We start from the raw sequence: 22,802 nt of genomic DNA, 5'->3' as shown, positions 1-22,802 counted from the left end.
CTGGACGTGTTTGTTTGTTTGTTTGTTTGCTTAACGCCCAGCCGACCACGAAGGGCCATATCAGGGCGGTGCTGCTTTGACATTTAACTTGCGCCACACACAAGACAGAAGTCGCAGCACAGGCTTCATGTCTCACCCAGTCACATTATTCTGACACCGGACCAACCATCACACACACATACACACACACACACACACACACACACACACACACACACATATTTACGAACACTAGCATAAACACATTCCATTCTGTGCATGAAACAGTTATGCTTTGTATTTATTCAAGTTGAGATATTGCTTTATTCCACGCAAATAAAATCCTGTTCTGATCTCAGATGATGAGCGACACTTTTTCACGGGACTTGGCCTTTAATGCATGATCAAAGAAACAAACAATATCCGGCATCTCAGTGTTCGTGCGTGGTACAAGGATTGTCGCAACTATTGGCAATACGGATGCAGATTTCCGTTGAACGTCAGTCCTAGCATATGATTATACACGCAATATAATTATACAGACGGTGACAAAGGGGATGTTTAGTTTCTTTAGTTTTACTGCTTTGTGATTAGCCACACTGAGTATCAGCTATTACATGTTGGTAATGGTTAGACAATTTGGCTTCCAAATAAAACTTACTATGTAGTGGAAAAGTGTGTGTGTGTGTGTGTGTGTGTGTGGTGTGTGTACGTGTGTGTGTTTTGTAGAGAGAGGAGGTGGGTGTCAATCTTGCGTCAACAAAATAATATGGTATTAGTGTTCTAGTTTGTGGTCAAAAGTTTGCTACCTTAGAATTTCATAAATGCTAACTATTACAAAGAAAACTACATCTTTAGTCACTCAGTGTGTCTCTGTCTGTGTGATTTAGTAGGAGAGTATTTTTTTGTAAGTTGTGAGTCTCTGCTCTGAGTTCCTCTTAACAGTTGTATTTACCAGGAGTAATCGAATTTCTTTTTCTCGTGATCACTCGAGGCGTGGAAGCTCTAGTGGACAGACACTAACTGTGGTACTAATTACAAATAAATAGGGCGTGTGCACCGTTTTGTAAGCTGGGTAGAAATATTCCCGGAAAAAGTACTTATAGCAGAGAGTCGCAACTTCAAAATCACTCTCCCGCAACCGAAATCATTCAGAAATAAACACATACACACCTACACGCAAGCATGCACGCTCGCACTCACTCATCCACACACACACACACACACACACAATCACACACACACACATACACACACACAAACCAGGGCCGGACCGCCCAGTTCGTTTGAGGGGGGGGGGGGGGGTCCGACTTTGATGGCAGGGGTCCAGGGGCCGCTGATGCCCCGGTGGGGTGCAGGGGCAAAGCCCCGCTGGGGGGGTCTGGGGGGCAAAGCCGAGAAAATTTTGCATTTGTGAGGTCATTGTTTGGTCTTTCCTTGCGGCAACTGGGAATCAAAATTACACATTTTCAACAGTAACAAAATACTTCAGATATTCATTTACCATAGTGGTTCAGTGGAATAATCCCAAATGAGTGCGTTGGAGAAATTGAATTAAATACTGCAGTACTGAAACAACACGCGTTCAATCTGTCTCAAACACACGCGGAAGTGGGACAGTACGTGCAACTCAATCAATCTAAAAATAGATTTTAGGCGGAATAAAACACGGCCGCCGCTCAGATGTAAATAAGCTGTGTTTGGGCACTTGGCTGTAAGGGCACTAAAAGTGCACATTGTCACACATGCAAAACATGGCCGCCGCTCAGATGTAAATAAGCTGTGTTTGGGCACTTGGCTGTAAGGGCACTAAAAGTGCACATTGTCACACATGTATAGCTGAGTTGGCTCTGGCACAAAACATTTCTTTACATCCGTGACTCAAACTTTCAAAAGAGGGTGTCATTATCCTCAAACCATAACTATGATCTTGCACTGTACAGGCCTACCTTTGTATTTACACCACACCTGAGTTTCTCGTCTTGAGATAACTAAGTGGTCCACGTCTTTTGCGTGCATGTGCGTCTCCAAGGGTATAATAACAATGACAACCCCTCACCATGCACAAAGGGCTATGTCGTGTATAGCCACAAGAAGCTAGTGTCGTAATACGCAATGTGTAACTGACTCATAATGGATTCTGTCGGCATATTATTTTCAAAGAGCAGGTACAGGTTTTTGCGTGTGTGTGTTTGCATTTCACATTGGCATGTACCCGAATATTAGTCTAGCCCACTCATTTAGTGCCGATCCAGTCAAGTTCAGTTTACTGTGTCTTGGAAACGAGAGGGATTGCACCGCCTTTAGAAAATCTTCGCTCTAAACACGTGAGTTGCCAACCTGCTGCTGCAATAAGATATTTTAATCGTTGGATTTAATATGAGTACAGATTTTTTTTTATTAGTTAACTGTATGTATACGAGGTGTGTGTATTTTCCGTGTCTCATTTATATTGATTATCGTCTTGTAATTGAAGTTTTATTGCTCAGTGATTGATTAACAAATGAAGGCTGTGCTATTAAACCTGTTGAAATGGCATAGTCAAGATATTATTTAAGCCACTGTTTTATCGTACCTTTTTGTTCAACAAGGAAAATTGAAAATGGCGATTGGTCTGAGCGTAACACCAATGCATACACACACACACACACACACACACACACACACACACAACCACACACACATACGACAACCACACACACACACACGCACGCCCACACACACGCACGCCCACACACACACACACATGTACACACACACACACATACACACACACACACACACGCACACGTACATAAAAACAAACACACACACACACACACACAAACAAACAAACACACACACACACACGCATGCACCCGCACGCACGCACATACACACACACACACACAAACACACACACGCACACACACACACCGTACACACAAACACACACATACACACACACACACACACACACACACACACACACACACATACACACACACACACACACACACACACACGAGGCGAGGAATACAATATTGGTTTCTATTGGTTTACTGATGCTTTTGCTAATCTGTCTGAGTAGTGACTACTGTTGTGTGGGTTTGTGTGTGTTTCGGGTGTGTGTGTGTGTGTGTGTGTGTGTGTGTGTGTGTGTGTGTGTGTGTGTGTGTGTGTGTGTGTGTGTGGGTGTGTGTGTACCCCCGTTTCCACAGGTTTGGTTGCCTAAATCACCATAAGGCAACCATCCACACGTGGATGGCAACCTAAACTCTGGATGGGAACCTAATTGTGTGGATGGTCGCTTCATTTAACACCGTTAAATTGACTTTTTTGACGGAAAGAATGTCATAACAATGTTCAAAATGACATTCTTTCCGTCCTCTATAGGCGACGAAATAGGTCAAATTTTGTGCATTTTTTAGTGCAAAATTCTTCGATGCCGGAGCGAGTACTGCACCCAGTGCTGTTGTAGTGCAAGTGCACTAGAAAGGCACTACACCCAGTGCCGCCTCTTAGGTAACCATCCACACTTTAGGTATGTGTGTGTGTGTGTGAGTGTGTGTTACTGCGGTTGCTTCGTCAAGCGCATATAGAGCTATCACTGTGCAGTGAGTTGTTATCGATTTTGTTAATTGGAACCTTACGTTTTTGACAGGTCGATTTTGGGGGTTCCCTTATTTCGGCGGCGGTTAAGTGACAGCCATAAAAGTCATATCTTTGATCTGAAAAGCGCCGCGCCAAATAGACAAGTGTAGGGCTTTTAATGGCATAGAAAGTTTGAATGAATTGACACGGGAATGAATGCTTGAGTTTGGGTACGAAAAGGGGTACGAGATACCTGTATTACCAGGATGTGTTAGTGTGTGTGAGTGTGCCTCCAACACACATATTAACCTTCCCCCTCTCCCGACCAACTATTAAAAACCCATACAAGAGTGCTTGGCCTCATCGATATTTTTGGAAGTTACGGTAAAAAACAAATTACGCGGAAAAAGTGTTGGATTTCAAGAGACGGGTTTCCTCAAACACCAGCCATCGTCCCCTCACCCCTACCCTCTTCCCGCCCAAGACCCCTTCCCTGTCACTACAAAACACGGAACGATACACACGGAAAAGCTGTCATGCTAAGTTCTTTTATTAACTGAACAAAGGCAAAACTTAGCCAGGAATTATTAATTTTAGAACGTTTAATTCAAAACTAAAATCAGACCCTTTGATCTGAAAATATATTTCATCATACAGTCTCATTATATGTGTTAAAACAACATTGTTATCCGTTTCAAAGGTTTGTCTCTCCAATACCACAGAGGACTTACATAGTGTAATCTTTTGATCTTGAACCATGCTTTCGTTGACATTCAAACAAAACAAAAGTGGTATTTTGAAAACTCTGCTTCGACTGTTTACCTTAAAGGGACGATTCACGTTTAACTTGAATCATCGTTCATTACAGTGCCAAGTGCAGACGCTCTTATTGCTTCGTGAGAAAAGACAAGATTTTTTCAGAAAATGGTCAGGCGATTATTCTGCTAGTAAATCACGGTCATTCAAAATATTTGTTGTTTGTGTTAACGCCCAACGATTTTTTTTCCCCCTGTCAGCACTTTAAGTTTAGAAGGAAGTCATGAAACAGAGTGCATGTCTGCCTGGTGAAATTAAGATGCGTGCACTTCCTTGACAAGTGTTTCTTGAGACATGCCTTGACACACACAAAACATTTTCCAAATTAATTTATGGGGCTGAGTTTTACGTAGAGACTTGTTGTTATTGTTGTTGAAATTCTACCCTTCTCACTTCGCAGTCCAGACTTTTTATCCCGGCACTCTGAGCTTGAATTTAAGACCTAAAATTCTAAAAGGGTGTGTTTGGAGAGGTGGGATGTAAGCGTCAATCCGACTGCATCAAGATACTGAACGAACAAACTAAGACACACATTATATACAAGAGTGTCTCGCCCCCCCCCCTCCCCCTTAAAGCCCAGCCCCGAGAATTCAACCTCCATTTCAAGTGTTAATGAGAATGACAGTGGGTGAAGAAGACGAAGGGGGGGGGGGGGGGGTTCCAAATTTCTCTAAGGGACAATTCGACGACGCGGAGCGTTTAGTTGAGGGCGCGAAAATGGAGCAATCTGGTGCAATCTGAGCCAAGAAACTGCCCCTAATACACCTTCAAAAAAGTACATTTAAGAAGACAAATTTGAATTAAAAAAAAAGAGGAAAATTGACCGATCTGGTGCAAACCGGAGCAAGCAAATTACCCAACTACCTTTCAAAACCGTCATTTAGAAGACAATTAAGGCCAGCTCCTGGGGGGTCCGGGGGCATGCCCCCCCCCCCCGAACATTTTGATAAAAATCAATGAAAATGGAGCAATTTGGTGTAATCTGAGCCTTCAATTTTTTTAATTTTCAAATGTTTTTATTTTTTTAAATTTTTTTTCCTTTTTGTTTTTAGGCTAGGGAGGGTTTCCGGAAACCCCCGGATCCGCCCCTGGCTCCCCATAGAGCGCGTCCTTGCGTCCTATACGCACTAGAAGCCGAAATCACGTACTAGAAATTCATGGAGGGAGTCCCGGGACGCACTAAACCTACAAAGAGCGGGTCCCGGGACGCACTCAATTTCCTCTGTCGTGCGTCCCGTATACTCTTTTCAGACTTTAATCGTCAGCTAAGTCAAAGTGCAAACACAAAATATCCCAGTTTCACGCGGGAAGAAAGTGTTCGTGTGTGTTGCATTTGACTCGGTATCTTGACTTGAAGTGTCCTCCTCTAATATTCTGGTAATCAAAAAACCCAGTTCATATCACATTATTCGCGATCACAATGCGTTATATGTAAATAGGGGGTTTGGGGATCCGGGACTCTTGGGACCCTCTAAAACTCTACTAAGGGGGTCCATGGACCCTCTAAACATTAAAACTGGGGGTCCTGGGACCCTCTAGGACGGGCGTTCGTGGGGAGCCCTGTCGAGGTTTTATTACTGTTCGTCACAGAGGGCCCTCTCGGGGCATGGGCATGAGGAACATAATTAGCATATATAGCAATTACAAAAATAACAAAGGCATAGCGATTGATTCACCATAAAGTTGAATAACAAAAAATGTATAACATGGTCAAATTAACCACACACACACACACACACATGACACAAATATATCCGAGATGCACAAACGGACAAACATAGCTGGACGAACGCACACGGACGCACACAAACACACACACACACACACACACACACACACACACACACACACACACACACACACACACACACACAACACACATCTATAATAGTATACAAGATGCATAATAGATCTTGCAAATCTATGTAAGTGATACATAATTAAAACAGTGTGAGGGATGGGGGTGGGTGTTATGTATCAACGCGCAGCATTGCAACGTGACGAAAAATATGACACAAAGGTATCAGGAGAAAATAGTGTTCTGCATGGTGACAATCTGTATATATAGAAATTGAGTTCTGTTCTGTTATCATGACTTTAAGGATGTTCTTGAAAACGCTATACAAGCTGTTAACTTCTTAAATACTAACAATTGTACTCGTGTTGACGATATAAATAAATAAACAACATAATTTTGAGAAGAGAGAGAGAGAGAGAGAGAGAGAGAGAGAGAGAGAGAGAGACAGACAGACAGACAGACAGACAGACAGACAGACAGACAGACAGAGACGGAGACAGAGAGAGACAGAGAGATATGTACAGACAGACAGACAGACAGACAGACAGACAGACAGACAGACCGTCAGACAGACCGACCTACATGATACATTCATACATACATCCATACAGACAGACAGACAGAGACTCAGATAAATAGAGTCTCTTCCTGTTCTTTGTGCAAAGGCTGGTATTGTTACACAGGAACAAGGAAAACAAACAAACACAATCTATTTCCCTATGCCGCCCCTCCCTCCTCAACCATCCAACGTCTTGTGCTTGTTGAAACTCTAGTAGCACTGTTGATAGGGTACCGGATATGTGATTATCGGGCCCCAGGTTCGATTCCAGGCCGAAACGGACACGGGTGAACTTTATATGATGATTCAGTGACTGTATCTGTGTCCCATCCCGGCCTCACCGCTGTGTCATGTAAAAGGCCTCGGTTATTGGGCCTGAAGGGAAAGTGGCTGATTACACTTACACGCGCACACCTGGGCAGTGCGCAGCTTGTTGCTGCTAGCTTTTCACTGGGAGGAAGCGACACAAATTTCCCAGCATTGTAATAGCAAAATATCGACGACAAAAAGTGAAAAAGAAAATGTAAAATAAAAGTAAAAATTATCGGAAGAAGGAAAACAGATGATGTAATCTGTTCTTTTACATTGCATAAACCCCATTTTCGCTCCACCTTTTTTTTCGTGATTTCACAATGACTTAATCTTTGCAAAGACGCTCGCTGTTATGTTTTATTTCCAATCACCATTTACACATTTACACAATTTCAAATTATTGGCTGCCACAGTTGTGTCAATCAAGTTAGGTATTTAAAACAAGTGTATATAAGGTATATAAAACAAGTGTTGTCAAAAACATTTTGTGCAGAGTATTTCATAACTAGAATTGTAAAGCAAAATACCGGAATAAAAAATACTGAAACAATGAATTAGACTTATATATTGGGGCGCCAGGTCCCTCAAACAACGTTGATAAATTGTATTCATCCAGATTCGTCCTCTAGTCCTTAAACAAAAATGTAACAACTCCCAGACGCGGAATTAATTACCTAGAGAATGTCCTTTGTTTTGGGTTCTCAGCAGTTTTAGGTACTTTGAACACCATAGAATCATTGCGCGGTGTAATTTGTCATCGTCACACTCTTCCTTGCAATAAAGTGATCATTTTCAATGTGATTTATTAACATTTGACATCATTTCCTAAGGTTTGTGGTCGAGTACCTTCACAATAACATTTAAAAGCTTTCCAAAGAAACAATTCTTAATTTCCGTGCCATATGCCCTTGAAATAACAATATCCGCCCATTAAATTGTTTTCTTGACAACAGCTGTCACTGAGCAAGTCGCAGTACAAAGCTTCAGTGCCTTTTGACAATTTTCATAAGTGCCAAGTTGGGCCTATTCTGATTTTTTTTCGATTTTTAATTGGTGCCTTACGTTTCTATCAGGTTGATTTTAAGGGTCACTTGACCCCTGTAAAAGAAATCTGTATCCGGAGAGCCTTTCATTGCATGGACAGTTTTAATGAATTTATGACCGTACTTTCGGGAAAAGGGTCTTTCCTGGCAAAATTGTATAGGCATAGATAAAAATGTCCACCAAAATACCCGTGTGACTTGGAATAATAGGCCGTGAAAAGTAGGATATGCGCCGAAATGACTGCGATCTGCTGGCCGATGTGAATGCGTGATGTATTGTGTAAAAAAAAATTCCATCTCACACGGCATAAATAAATTGCATAAAAAATTAAAAAATAAATTAAAAAAAATAAATCCCTGCGCTTAGAACTGTACCCTCGGAATACGCGCGATATAAGCCTCATATTGATTGATTGATTGATTGATTGACTATAAGGCGCTTCGTTATATAGGGCGCAACCCCCACTTTTGAGGTAAAATTGAGAAAAAAATCACATTAGGCGCTTCCGGTCTATAAGCTGCACATCAAAGGAAGAATACAGAGTGAAAATATGTGTGCTCTGTGTGTGCGGCGAGATCAAAGGCAGGTCCATTGTGATAGCTGGGTGGCCTTGTTTATAGACACTGACCTTCTTCCCCGGGGTCAATGACCCAGTTTTAGCTATGAGAGGTGGTTTCCCTTCCTGCACCGGGGTCAGTGACCGAGTTTAACTTATGGGGCGGTCTGGGTTTTTTTAGTTTTTTTTGTTTGTTTGTTTGCTTAACGCCCAGTCCACCACGAGGGGTGATATCAGGGCGGTGCTGCTTTGACATTTAACGTGCGCCACACACAAGACAGAAGTCGCAGCACAGGCTTCATGTCTCACCCAGTCACGTTATTCTGACACCGGACCAACCAGTCCTAGCACTAACCCCATAATGCCAGACGCCAGGCGGCGCGGAGCAGCCACTAGATTGCCAATTTTAAAGTCTTAGGTATGACCTGGCCGCCCTTCCGCTCACTGGGCGGACGCCTTACCACTAGGCCACCGTGTTGCGGTGGCGGTCTGGTTGACGTCTTGAGAGGAAACTTGGCCAGGGTAGAACCTAGTAGCTAAAGCATGCATTATCACAAGTTGTTTGACTGGTACTCAGGCGGTCTCTTTGATGTCTGAGATAAAACTTGGCCAGGGATTTCTATTTTAACAACACATAGGGCGCTTCCGTTCAATAAGCCGCAGGGGTCAAGATTGAGAAAAAAAAGTTGCGCCTTATAGTCCGTAAAATACGGTACAAGGGAATTATTGCTTTAGCTAGGGTACGAAGATAGGTGCAATAACTTTTTTGTTACGTTTATTTTATATACAGTGGCCTCTGTGGATGTTGCAGATGAAGCGAAGGCAGCGTCAGTTGAATCGCACATGAGTCTATGTGGGGCGAACATTTATCTATATACATTATATATTCATTCTTATTATTTTCATGGCAATTGCACAAGCTATTTCAATGACATACCGACACGAAGAATGTGATCTCTTATTTTGTCTTACTGTTAATGTTTTGTACAAGCAATGTATGTGTGTAGGAATATCTATACGTACATAATAGCACTCTTACCAATGACATGTATGACCAATTTGAGTTGTCCGTGTGCGTGTGTGGGTGTGGGTGTGTGTGGCTGTGAGTGTGTGTGTGTGTGTGTGTGTGTGTGTGTGTGTGTGTGTGTGTGTGTGTGTGTGTGTGTGTTGGTGCACTTAGCTACCGATTAACACTGAACCGTCGGCAGGGACTGAACAAAAAACGATAGATAATGGAGTCGTTATGCTTGAATGACTGTTGCATCATAATTGCTGCCAACCCATCTCACATTACAGCTGAGTGCCTGTGTTCGTTCGTTCGTCAGTATCGCCCTTGGTTGTTGCTTTCTCGGTATAACTGACGTGATTTGATATGTTAATTAATGTTTCTTTATTTGTTTATTTTCAAAAGTAGGTTGCCTGCCTACAATTGTTCAATAATGTACTTGTTTACGCTCTAACAAAATGAGCCACAGACATTGTGCACTATTCTTGATTCAATATGATATTGATTTGCTTGCCAATTGTTGCACTCGTTTTATTTCCACACAAATCGCGGCGCCATTATACCTTCAACAATGGCAACGTTAATCCTACTGTTTGGGTCTGTCCTTAACTTCTGCAGAGACATGTATCAATGTCAGTGAGTGCTGTGACATGTCGACAAGCAGTGCAGAACGATTCAATTAAAGGCACAGTAAGCCTCCCGTAAACCATCACAGAGCTCCCCGAGCGTCTACATACAGTACAAGCATACTTCCATTTGAACGCTCACCGAACGGGAGCATCCTGGCTGCTTTCTGTCGAGCGTGAGAAATTTTCAAAGAATTTATTTTCGTGGACTTGGCTACAACAACAATGGCGCCTCGTTTTGTGGTGCTGGACGGCTGTTATGATACCGGAAATCACGCCCGGACAGTAAGCCTCCCGTAAACCATCACAGATACTGTCAGGCTTTTACACACAGTACAAACACCCTTTCATTTGAACGCCGCTCACCAAACGGGAACATCCTAGGTGCCCTACGTAAAGAGCGAGCAATATTTAAAGAATTAATTTTGCAGATTGTCTCGAACACTTTTTGGACCCATCCTGAACTCAGGTCAAACATGAGTTACTTCCCTTCGGGTCTCATTCTATCGATGTAAACTGGCGATAGCCGTGAATCTATGATTATCAAAATGTTTTTGGACCGTGGTGCGTTTTTGCGCTAGACCTAACTTTTAAAATCTAAATAATACATTGACAGCTTGTTACACAAACATTCTTTAATCATAAAAGAATTCTTTTTTTCATCAAGACAAGATCAGTACAATTCGAAGTTGTGAAAGTTTGAAAAAAGAAAAGCCCGGAAGCAGGGTCACGCAAGGGTCGTAGCAGACGACGGTTTATCAGTGCATATCGCCGTTCCTCTCAACAGTCAAAAGCCATCGCTAGAGTTCTTGTGAACCACAGCCGTTTGTTTCGTGCATAAAAACGTGCTATTGTAAATAAGCTCACATCGAGTCGCATTCAAATAACTAACTGACGACTACATTGTGAAAAGGGGAAACTGGATCACACGGGTTCACGATGGCTCAGGGGTAAGATAAACCACGCAAAAATAAATTCTTTGAAAATTGTTCGCTCTTTACGGAGGGCACCTAGGATGTTCTCAAGCGGTGAGTGTTTAAATGAAAGGGTGTTTGTACTGTGTGTAAAGGCCTGACCGTATCTGTGATGGTTTACGGGAGGCTTACTGTGCCTTTAAGCCTAGCTTCTTCATCGTCCGTTCTTTAAATTGTGGAGAACGTATCACTTCTGCATGTTCAGTGCGGTGAAAATGATTCAAAGTCGGGACCAGGGCTCCCCTTAGCGCGTCCCTGCGTCCTAAACGCACTAGAAGCCGAAAACACGTACTAGAAATATATGGAGGGGGTCCCTGGACGCACTAGATTTTAAAAGAGCCGGTCCAAGGACGCACTGAATTTCCTTTATCGTGCGTACCGTAGATACCATTTTCAGACTGCAATCGACACTTTGCAGTGCACTATACGTGACCACAATGTTTTATAAGTACACTGGTACTTTTCGGCTTTTGGACCCTTGGGACCCTCTAAAATACAGCAGTGGGGATCCATGGACCCTATAAAATTTAAAAGTGGGGGTCCCGGGACGCACTAGGAGGGGCGTCCGTGGGGAGCCCTGGTCGGGACACCAACAAAACTGGTTGGTTGTACTAAGCACACCTCTGGCAGTAGTGTGTGCATCCAGTCTACCCTAGAGCGCAGTGCTGAGTCCCCTGGGTCTCAGGGGAAATCTGCAGATCTGCAGTATGAAGTAGTGATTCAGATCCGATCACATTCATTTCGTATAAGGTCTGTCTCAGCTGTCCTCTATAGCTGCAAATAAACATGATATTATCTTGGTTTGACATCCCCTAATCAGTGACACAAGTACTGTCACGATCATCGTGGTGTTTTTAAAAAAATTTTTTATACATACATATACTGGAGTACTCTGGGCTGGTTTATTTGTATTTCATGCAAGGTAATATCTTGGTTCTGTTTACCTTGTTTTGTGCAAAGAAAAAGTGTTTTCATTTTTGGAATGGCCTACAACTAACTTTGAATTGAAAACTTAATGAAGGGTTCTCAGTTTGTAGAAGCACTCGGACGTTAATGGGAGAAAAAGAAGAAAAAAACCGCAACTGGTCCTACCGTCCCCCCAAAAAGGAAGCTTGTTTCAGCGTTCACAAAATCAGCAGTAATACATTTCTGATACAAACAAGACAACCACTTTTGCATAATGGTATAACAGACATTTTCTCTTCGTAAAGATATCTAAAAAGCCAAAAATGTGCTAATGCCGCCTCCACATACATCAGAAAAAGAAAGCACTGAAACTAACTGGTTGTGTATTTTGATTAGGGCCTACTTAGTTCAATTAACAAAAGAAATATAAAGCATCACCTCAATGTTAATGTCAAAAGTGGATTTCATTCAGCGTCCCTAAAAAGGGACAGTGGGCTTAAATGGGTTAAACACATGCCCAAAACCAACAAGCCTGACTGCTTCCCTTACAGAGTGGGAATTTGTTGGTGAACTAAAAAATTTTACACCCATAAAATATCCTAAAGAATTTTTTTTTTTAAAGAAGAAAAATTTTTTTGGACAAAAATAAAAAAAAGGATAAATTAAAATTCCATTATTCCCAGAAAACGGTCAGGCTGTAGACATTTGATACATGTGACTAAGTCTAAGGATGCTTTGTTTTCTTGTAAAAACTTGGACATAATTATGTGTGTCCATGATCATAATCGGGTACGCGTTCGTGAAGGATTGTATCTTTAAGCAAGACATGTAATTTGCTTTCTTCTTCCTGCATGTTCCAGGGTGTGGGTATATAAAAGTCGGAGGAAGTTCAAGGTAGTTAAGGAGTCACAGGACACTCACACTGACACACACTAGTCTTCCGTTCTGTGTCCTTGTTGATGAGTGGTAGAACGTCACTGCAGTTGTCAACCTGCTTGGGCCATTTGTCTTTGGCTGTCTCGTGAAGTTGTTTGCTGTGGGTCGTATTTCGCTATGGTAAGTCCTCTGCACTTTGTCGTGTGTGTGTGTGTGTGTGTGTGTGTGTGTGTCAGTGTGTGTGTGTGTGTGTGTGTGTGTACGTGTGTGTGTGTGTGTGTTCTTGTGTGGTGTTTGTTTGTGTGTGTGTGTGTGTGTGTTGAGAGAGAGACAGAGAATGAGTGAGAGAGAGACAGAGAATGAGAGAGAGACAGAGAGAGACAGTCAGACACAGTCAGAGACAGACAGAGACAGAGAGAGACAGAGCCAAATAGAGAGCCTGGCAGACAGAGAGAAAAAAACCTCCCATACCTGGTTTTCTCAGGCCTACATTCAGTTAAGACTTACAGAGTAGAACTTTAATTCAAATGCCATATCATGATATATGCACACAGATGAGATTTGGGCCCGTACTCTTTCTTTCTTTCTTTATTTGGTGTTTAACGTTATTTTCAACCACGAAGGTTATATCGCGACGGGGCCCGTACTCAAGCACACGCTCACATTCGCGGATCGTTTGCACTAATTACTATGATTCAAAGAATCAAAAATAAACACGATTTGTCACCCAACTGTCTTGAGTGTACGTTCTCGATTTGTCACAGTTATGCTTTGAATTTGACAGAAGGCAGTAGTTACCAGAGAGTTAGAAAAATTCTGGGTTTCATGATGTGTGATACTTCTTGTTGAGTTCAATAGTCCAACTTAAATTAAGGTTCATGTCCGGTTGTTACGATTCGACTTGCCATCTCACATACGGCGAGGTCTTATGAGTAGGATAAGACCATCCCTCAGCTTGGACACATGTCAAAAATCAACTTCCTTGCAGCTGTCTGTGCGGGTTAGTATTTTTGTGATGAATTAACTTCACTGATTGACATTAGATTGAGGTACGAAATTAATTCATTACACAAAAAATGCTAAACAAATGATGATTTTTAACATGTGTCAAAGTGAATTAAAAAACAAAACAAGAATGGAATGTTATTGGAGCGTTCCATTAACATACCATTCTAGGTTTTTTATTCTGAGTTTTGGAACGTTGGCAGTCTATCTGTGGTTTTTACATTTAGTCAAGTTTTGACTAAATGTTTTAACATACAGGGGGAATCGAGACGAGGGTCGTGGTGTATGTGTGTGTGTGTCTGTGCGTGTGTGTGTGTCTGTGCGTGTGTGTGTGTAGAGCGATTCAGAGTAAACTACTGGACCGATCTTTATGAAATTTTACATGAGAGTTTCTGGGTTTGATATCCCCAGATGGTTTTTTTCATTTTTCCGATAAATGTATTTTATGACGTCATATCCGGCTTTTTGTAAAAGTTGAGGCGGCACTGTCACACCCTCAATTTTCAAACAAATTGATTGAAATTTTGGCCAAGCAATCTTCGACAAAGGCCGGACTTCGGTATTGCATTTCAGCATGGAGGCTTACAAATTAATTAATGACTTTGGTCATTAAAAATCTGTAAATTGTAATTAAAATTATTTTTTTTAAAAACGATCCAAAATTACTAGTATTTTATTCTTCATCATGTTCTGATTCCAAAAACATATACATATGTTATATTCGGATTAAAAACAAGCTCTGAAAATTAAAAATATAAAACTTATGATTAAAATTAAATTTCCGAAATCGTTTTAAAAACTATTTCATCTTATTCCTTGTTGGTTCCTGATTCCAAAAACATATAGATATGATATGTTTGGATTAAAAACACGCTCAGAAAGTTAAAACGAAGAGAGGTACAGTAAAGCGTGCTATGAAGCACAGCGCAACCGCTACCGCGCCAAACAGGCTCGTCACTTTCATTGCCTTTTGCACTAGCGGCGGACTACGTTCAGTTTCATTCTGTGAGTTCCACAGCTTGACTAAATGTAGTAATTTCGCCTTACGCGACTTGTTTTATTTGTGTCAAAGTGAAAGAATGGTCTCATCTCATGTAAAGGCCTGAAGAGATCTGAAATGGTAACCCGCATCGTTCACACGGGAAAGGCGTTACCTTTACGTTACATGAAAGAGTTGAAAGTGATCTGAAAATACTTTGTAGGTGTTGTACGGTACGCGGTGGGTTGTTTGGTAGAAAAGGCGTACGTGCACGTGCGTGCGTGCGTGCTTGCGTGCGCGTGTATGTATATGTGTCTGTTGATATTAACAGAACTGATCATTACATAACAGTGATTAATGGTCTTGCGTTTTTTTATTCACAGGGAATTCAAGGATGCTCGAGTACTGTGCTGGCGATTTGGCTAACAAGTCTTGTGTTTACAGGCAAGTTCAGTGGATTATCTGTTGAGAAAGAGAGAGAGAGAGAGGGAGAGAGAAAGAGAGGGAGAGAGAGAGAGGGGGGGGGAGGGGGGACAGAGAGAGGGAGAGAGAGAGAGACAGACAGAGACAGAGACAGAGAGACAGACAAAGAGACAGAAATAAAGAGACAGACAGACAGACAGTACGGATATACGTACGTATGGATGGACGGAAATACAGACAGACAGGCAGACAGACAGAGATAAATACAAACAATACGTCGAGAGTTGTGATAGACAATTAACTAGACAGACAGTTGAGCTGAAACTCAGAAAGCCAGGTAAAAAACCCAGCTGACAAATGAACAAAGACAAAAAAGAAGACGTAATCAAGCAGGCATAAACAAACAAACAAATCGCCCCCCCCCCACACACACACACACATACACATACAACAATTCCCAACGCGAACAAACAAACAAACAAACAATCACACGAAAAAAACCACCCACCAAACAAACAAACAACAAATCGTTGTTAGCTATATGAGAAGGGGAGATTCACAAGTCTTCATTATTCATAACTAACATTATGATTACAAACAACGAAAACAAAAGCAACAAATTACGAAAAAAAACACACGATAGATTTGCTGTGCAGTTAAAAAGATGAAATAGTCTCTGTCGTAAGTAATGTTTTGTCCAACATGCATCTGCATGATGAAGACAGCTGTGAAAACATAACTTAAGAGAAAACAAGTCGCGTAAAGCGAAAATACAACATTTAGTCAAACTGTCGTACTCACAGAATGACACTGAACGTACTGCATTTTTTTCACCAAGACCGTATACTCGTAGCATTGTCAGTCCACCGCTCGTGTAGTGGTTACGCTGAGCAGGATGGCACGCCTTTCTGTATCTCTGTTCTTTTTAACTTTCTGAGCTTGTTTTTAATTCAAATATATTATATCTATATGTTTTTGGAATCAGGAAACAACAAGAAATCAGATGAAATTGTTTTTAAATCGATTTCGGAAATTTAATTTTAATCATAATTTTTATATTTTTAATTTTCAGAGCTTGTTTTTAATCCGAATATAACATATCTATATGTTTTCGGAATCAGAACATGATAAAGAATAAAATAAAAGTAATTTTGGATCGTTTTATAAAAAATCACTTTTAATTACAATTTTTAGATTTTTAATGACCAAACTCATTAATTAATTTCTAAGCCTTCATGCTGAAATGCAATACCAAAGTCCGGCCTTTGTCGAAGATTACTTGGCCAAAGTTTCAATCAATTTCATTGAAAAATGAGGGTGTGACAGTGCCGCCTCACCTTTTACAAAAAGCCGGATATGACATCATCAAAAGCATTTATCGAACAAATTAACTCTCATGTAAAGTTTCTCGAAGATTGGTCCAGCAGTTTTCTCTGAATCGCTCTACACACACACACACACCACGACCATCGTCTCGATTCACCCTCTACGTTAAAACATTTAGTCAAAACTTGACTAAATGTAAAAAGAGGATCAGAAAAAAGTCGCTATGTGTGTTTTGAAACCACACCTTCTTGTTTTATGTTCCTGACGCATTTTGCAAAGTTACAACCAGCCTTCTTGTCGTGCAAAATTAATTGCACCAAAACATTGTACCTCAGGGCGTCAAGTTAATTTTCACAGTTGAGCGATTTGTTGTCAACCAATCCTTTTTTGCAAGTCCCTGAGCAAGGGACGTAGGCCTTATTGTTTCTTGGTGGTGTCTGTGTAACGTCCTTCGTCCTCTCGTCCACTTCTTCAGAAGTATGCGTGTCTTTGAGGTCATATTTTCTGCATGATTACATGATTAATACCGAAAGAAACAACTGTACCATGCTCTTCTTTTTTTTAGCGGTTTGCTGGATGTGATTAAATAACACAAATAATGTGTATACACGTTTACGTGTACCGAATGAAAATGGTGTGACTTACACAGGATGGTTTTGTCATAAGTGTGGCATTTCAGAAGACGTACAATTAAAGCAGTACATTTGGATCGCCTCCCCCCCCCCCCCCCCCCATTTTTTAAAAAAATCGATAATTGTGTTTAGTTTACTTGCCTCGGGACTTTAAACTGTTGGTATTTAGTTGTGTGTTATTTTCTCCATATCATTACCTATGATTTGCAAGAAAGCAATGCATACAATATTTGTAAGAAGTAGATTTGCAATACTACCAAGTGACGACTGACTGCTACCTCTGGATTTACTTTTCACTAATTGGTGCTAGAACTGCGCTGTAGGCGAGTTTGAAGATAAGACCATACATTTTCAATAATAATATAAAGTTGTCGGGACTGGGATGGTCAACAAAGACATTTTTCTGTTTATCTGACTTCTAATCAAGTGTGTGTTTATGCACATTGTTATGACCAAAGCAGATTTGAACAAACAGCCATTGTTTTCGATTTTTGTAACCAGCACACACAAAAAAGCTGCTATTTCTTTATTTACCGATCACTTTTCCATCCAACATATTTAAAAGTCCGACTCAAAAATGGGTCAAACAACCCAAAATCATAATCGGCATTCTACATCGACGATCGAAAATTGACGCTCTCACTCTGACTTTCTACATCCGGGGTTGTTATTCACTCTTTTCTCGCAACTCCGGTCGTTTTAAAACAGTTACAAAATATTCCCCTGGCTTATCCCAGACATTGCCGCTGTTCATGATTGACATTATTTAGCTTATCTCACCTGCACAGTAAGCTGTTAACAACTAACTGTCAGCTTTTTACTTTTCCTGGTTAATATGTTCATTACCCCGGGCCCACAAACACGAAGCAAAACACTGACAGACGACAGTTATAAACTTCAAGGACAAAAAGGTCACACCGTGTACTGTCACCGTGTGGAATGTAGGGACGCTCCGTTGTTTAGTTTCCAGAGAAGCGTGTAGTTTCGCGCTATCCTCAGAATTATAGTGTGTTGTTTGTCGACCTTGAGAATGCACTTATATGGCACTACTCTGTGTGTATATTGGTGTGTTGATGCGTACATTGAAAAATCTCGTCTGTCCGCGGAATAACATTTTTAATTTGGTATATATACCCAACTTGTGCAATATTATCTTTGAACAAGTTTCATCAATGTGTCAATATGACTTTCGATTAAGATAATGTGTCTATAGGGCCTATGACTTTCGATCAAGCTGATTTGAGAAGGAGACAAGTAAACAATGTGTGTCAACCCTGCCTGACCCTTACAGTAGTTTTAAGAGGACGGGAAAAAGGGTCAGTAACTAACTCAAGTCTTGCGTCAAAAAGGGACGACTTTTACAAGAAGTCTGTTTACCGTAGTGTTAACGTTTAGATCGCGGAACGGGAATAAATGTTCGACCACGTGCCAACAGGTTAAGGAACAAAGGCCGAGGATGGGCGTGATGCTTTCACCATGTTTTACCAACGTAATTAGTTCCGCCCCCGCTGTCCATCTTGAACACAAGGCCAGTACTGTAACTGCCCTTGATACGGATCGATCCAAGGGGGGGCAATCTCAGTCATCTCAAAGAGGGAAATCCAAACGCTATCCGCCTTGTTCGATTTTATGGGCTTGGACGATAGAGAAAAATAAGAAAAGCTAACACTAGGGTAAACCTGGACGAAATTGCTATCAAGAACGCAGAATTGATTTTTTCTGAGGTTTTTTTTTGCCGTAAGCGCCATGTTTATCGCGTCTCGCACATCTGATGTTGACATGCATCAACGAAGGGGCCTCACTCTGGAAGAGTTTCCTGCTCCAATAAACATGGCGCTTACGGCAAAAAAAAAAACTCAGAAAAAATCAATTCTGCGTTCTTGATAGAAATTTCGTCCAGGTATACTCCAGTGTTTGCTTTTCTTATTTTTCTCTATCGTCCAAGCCCATAAAATCGAACAAGGCGGATAGCGTTTGGATTTCCCTCTTTGAGATGACTGAGATTGCCCCCCCTTGGATCGATCCGTATCAAGGGCAGGCTTAAACACGGATGTTGTTTTGCAATACGTACACACGCGGTTTATGACGGAGTCAGGCCGTATTTTGCACCCCTGTCTGTTTTTCCCCTTGTAAGGCTGATTGTTATCATTGAAGTGTTCCCCGCCCAACTGATATTTTCTCAGAATATAAGTGAATATATATAGGCCTATATACCTTCCGAGGCAAGCGCATTTCACGCCGCACCTGTGCACGCAATGCTTGACGCCCTAGGGTGTTTATTATTGTACTGTGTGTCACTTGAAAAGAGTATGTAAAAGGAGAGACCCCCTCTTCCCCCCACACTTTTTTTTGCCGCGCCTTTGAACCGTCTCTGAACCCCAGGCCTGATGATGTTACTCTCTTCTTTTTTTTATTTTTATTGAGGGGCAATGCGTTTGTGTATTTTTTGTGGAGAATGTTTTGCTGTGTCATTTTTATTTTTTTTGTTTTTGTCTTTTTTAAATAACGAACCGAATGAGATTGTTGTCAGACACACACAAAACAATAGATATATAGATAAGTAAATCAAACAATAAAAAGAGTAAAGAGGGGTTCCAACTCAGGGACGGATCCAGGGGGGGGTTTCCGGTGTTTCCGGACACACACCCCCCCTCCCCCCAGCCTAAAAAAATAAAATTAAAAAAGAGAAAAAAAGAAGAACAAAATTGAAAATAAAGAAAAACTGATGGCTCAAATTGCACCAGAATGCCCAATTTTCCATGCTTTTTATCAAAATTGTCCGGGTGTCATGCCCCCGGACACCCCCCCCCCCCCCCATAGGAGCCGGCCTTTGTCTTCTAAGTGACGGTTTCGGAAAGTAGTTAGGTTATTTCTTGGCTCAGGTTGCACCTGATCGGTCATTTATCCTTGTTTTGATCCAAATTTGTCTTCTTTAATTTACTTGTTGGAAAGTTGGAAAAAAAACTTAAAAATTATATAATCCGCCCCTGCAACTGGTGGATGAACGTCTGAAAAGAAATGAACCAACCTGCAACAAAGGTTGTTTTTTTTTTTACAAAAGAACAAACAAATAAACAAACAAAACAAAAACAAAACTGTTGAAGCAGGATTACCGAGGGGGTAGGGTATGGTTGGGGTGTTGGGAGAGACATAGAGACTAAACAATGTCTATCTCTGAACTACATACTGTATTCATTGAATATTGCTTTGTTTTTGTTTTCTTTTGCCCACAGCGTATTCTTGGGACTGCAATCAACGGAAGGATGGATTCCACTCAGACCCCGCTGACTGTCACAAATTTTACCGGTACAGTATAAGTTGATTTTATTGTTGATGGCACAGGCATTAGCAACACAAACAAACAAACAACATGAAATGTGACGCAAACAGCATCGTTTTGAATCGCAGGCGCAAGTCACTGGTTCTAAGGGAGCCGAAGTTAGTGGGGGGGGGGGGGGGGGGGTTAGTCAGTGTCGTCCTGAAATGACAATTTTGACACTGACAACCCAAGATGAGTCACCATCAAAACCAGCACCGCCCACATATTTTGTATAGATCGTATATGACGTCATCAAAACTCTTTTTTGTCTCGAACAGTAAAAGTAGTGTGTGAGGATATGCTATGAAAGAATTTACGTTTAAGACCACCCCAAAGGATCCCCGACGGTTATTCCGACTATATAAATCACCTGTCTGAAGAGACCACCTGCCTAAAGAGACCACTTTTGCTCAGTCGATCAGACAGGTTCGACTGGACATGAAAGTTTTAATTTCACTGAATTAATTAGTATTCTGAAAAAGAACACTGATATCTTTAAAGGAAACACACAAAAACTGTCGCTACTGAGTTCAAGTGCTATTCGATACAGGGAAGTTCTCAATACGTAACACATTTGAAGTGTGTAATTAACATTAGAAGGCCACTACGACAGCGCTGGTGTGAGATCACTCTGAGAGTGCAATCAACTTTGAAAGTTGATGAGGTGTTTTGTTGTTGTTTGTTGTTGATGAAATTAATTCAAGTGCATGCACGAAAGAACTCCACGTAGTGTGATTAACCATAACTTGAGCCTCAACACAGGTCGTGGGAGAGTACGGGTAGCGTTTGGTAAGGTTTGATTTAAAAAAAAGAAAAGGTTTTTAGTACAGAATTCAACTAAAATTCAAAGCGGGAATGCCCCCCCCCCCCCCCCCCCCCCCCCCCCCCTCCCCGCCTTCTACACAACAACAGTGTAAATACCCTCACAAGATCAGTGCGACATTGGTCGTTTTCGAATACACTAGCTGTTAGTAAAACTATAAGGTTAAATGATAATTATAAATGGGAAATATGACACGTATCACAATGTCATATTGAAAGTCCCACATATTACACACTGAAAGTGTGTGATTGCCATAATATTAAGGTCATTGCGACACTAGTAGTGTCAAGACCGGTCCATGCCAAGTGTAGACAGCCGGAAGATAACTGTCGAAGTGAAACATCTTGCTTTCGGACATCCGTTTGTTGTTGACTGCGATGTTGGTCAAGATGATCATGTTGTGCATCGGCTATACGTTAACCTACATAAAACGTGTTCCGAAAGATGCGGAAAGTTGGGATCTAAGCTATGTTAGTGAGGGGAACCTATGACTGTGTGTGTGTGATTGTGTGATTGTGTGTGTGTGTGTGTGTGTGTTTGTGTGTACGTGCGTGCGTACATCTCTCTCTCTCTCTCTCTCTCTCTCTCTCTCTCTCTCTCTCTCTCTCTCTCTCTCTCTCTCTCTATACCAATGCTTATTCTGTTACCCTCGTAAAATAAAGAATTGTCATTGTCATTGTCATTGTCTCTCTCTCTCTCTCTCTCTCTCTCTCTCTCTCTCTCTCTCTCTCTCTCTCTCTCTCTCTCTCTCTCCTTTTAAATATGTCGCAATAAGTAGCTGTCCGTCTGTGTGCTCAGTTCTGTCTCTATTAGGGGAACGGCTCCTAATATGGACCGGCTCCTAATATGGACCACCTCCTGTTCTGACAAACTAACGGCGCTAGAGCGCTAAAAACTATTTCATTCGCTATATTCACCCTCAATGGATAACTTGCACATGTCAAAACAGTTGCAGAAACACAAACCTCAAAACCGTTAGGCTTTTTCTCTTTTTTCACTTTTGGCAGCGTTCACTCTAAATTCGCCGCCTAAAACGGACTCGTTTCTGTCCACAGCCAAAGCTTTTATCACACAAAATGTGCTGATATATGAGAGCTAAGACCGTATTTGTTACATTTTAGCAGTTTTGACCCCGAGTTTCTACTGCAAACAAAAAATAATAGCAAAATCTCAAAGTATGTGTGAGTCCCCTAATATGGACCACCTTCATCAAATCGAAGAAATTAAAAGCTAAAGGCTATTTTCATTAATTCATTGAGAAGCTTGCTGA

General features: G+C 41.4%; 1 protein-coding gene across 1 annotated transcript in view; it reads left to right on the top strand.

Annotated features, from left to right (window-relative positions):
* The first annotated feature begins 2,139 nt into the window (after positions 1-2,139).
* Positions 2,140-22,802, top strand: part of LOC138958988 (chitinase-3-like protein 1) — a 33,329-nt gene continuing 12,666 nt past the window's right edge. The window contains exons 1-4 of the mRNA XM_070330336.1: positions 2,140-2,306; positions 13,010-13,205; positions 15,393-15,453; positions 20,624-20,696. Coding sequence (XP_070186437.1) covers positions 13,203-13,205; positions 15,393-15,453; positions 20,624-20,696 — 137 coding nt within the window. The 5' untranslated portion in view covers positions 2,140-2,306; positions 13,010-13,202. The remainder of the gene's footprint in view (positions 2,307-13,009; positions 13,206-15,392; positions 15,454-20,623; positions 20,697-22,802) is intronic.

This window comes from Littorina saxatilis, linkage group LG2, assembly GCF_037325665.1.
Source record: "Littorina saxatilis isolate snail1 linkage group LG2, US_GU_Lsax_2.0, whole genome shotgun sequence".
NCBI classification, from domain to species: Eukaryota; Metazoa; Mollusca; class Gastropoda; order Littorinimorpha; family Littorinidae; genus Littorina; species Littorina saxatilis.
Note: the sequence above shows the minus strand (reverse complement) of the source record. Positions and strands in the feature narration are given on the sequence as shown.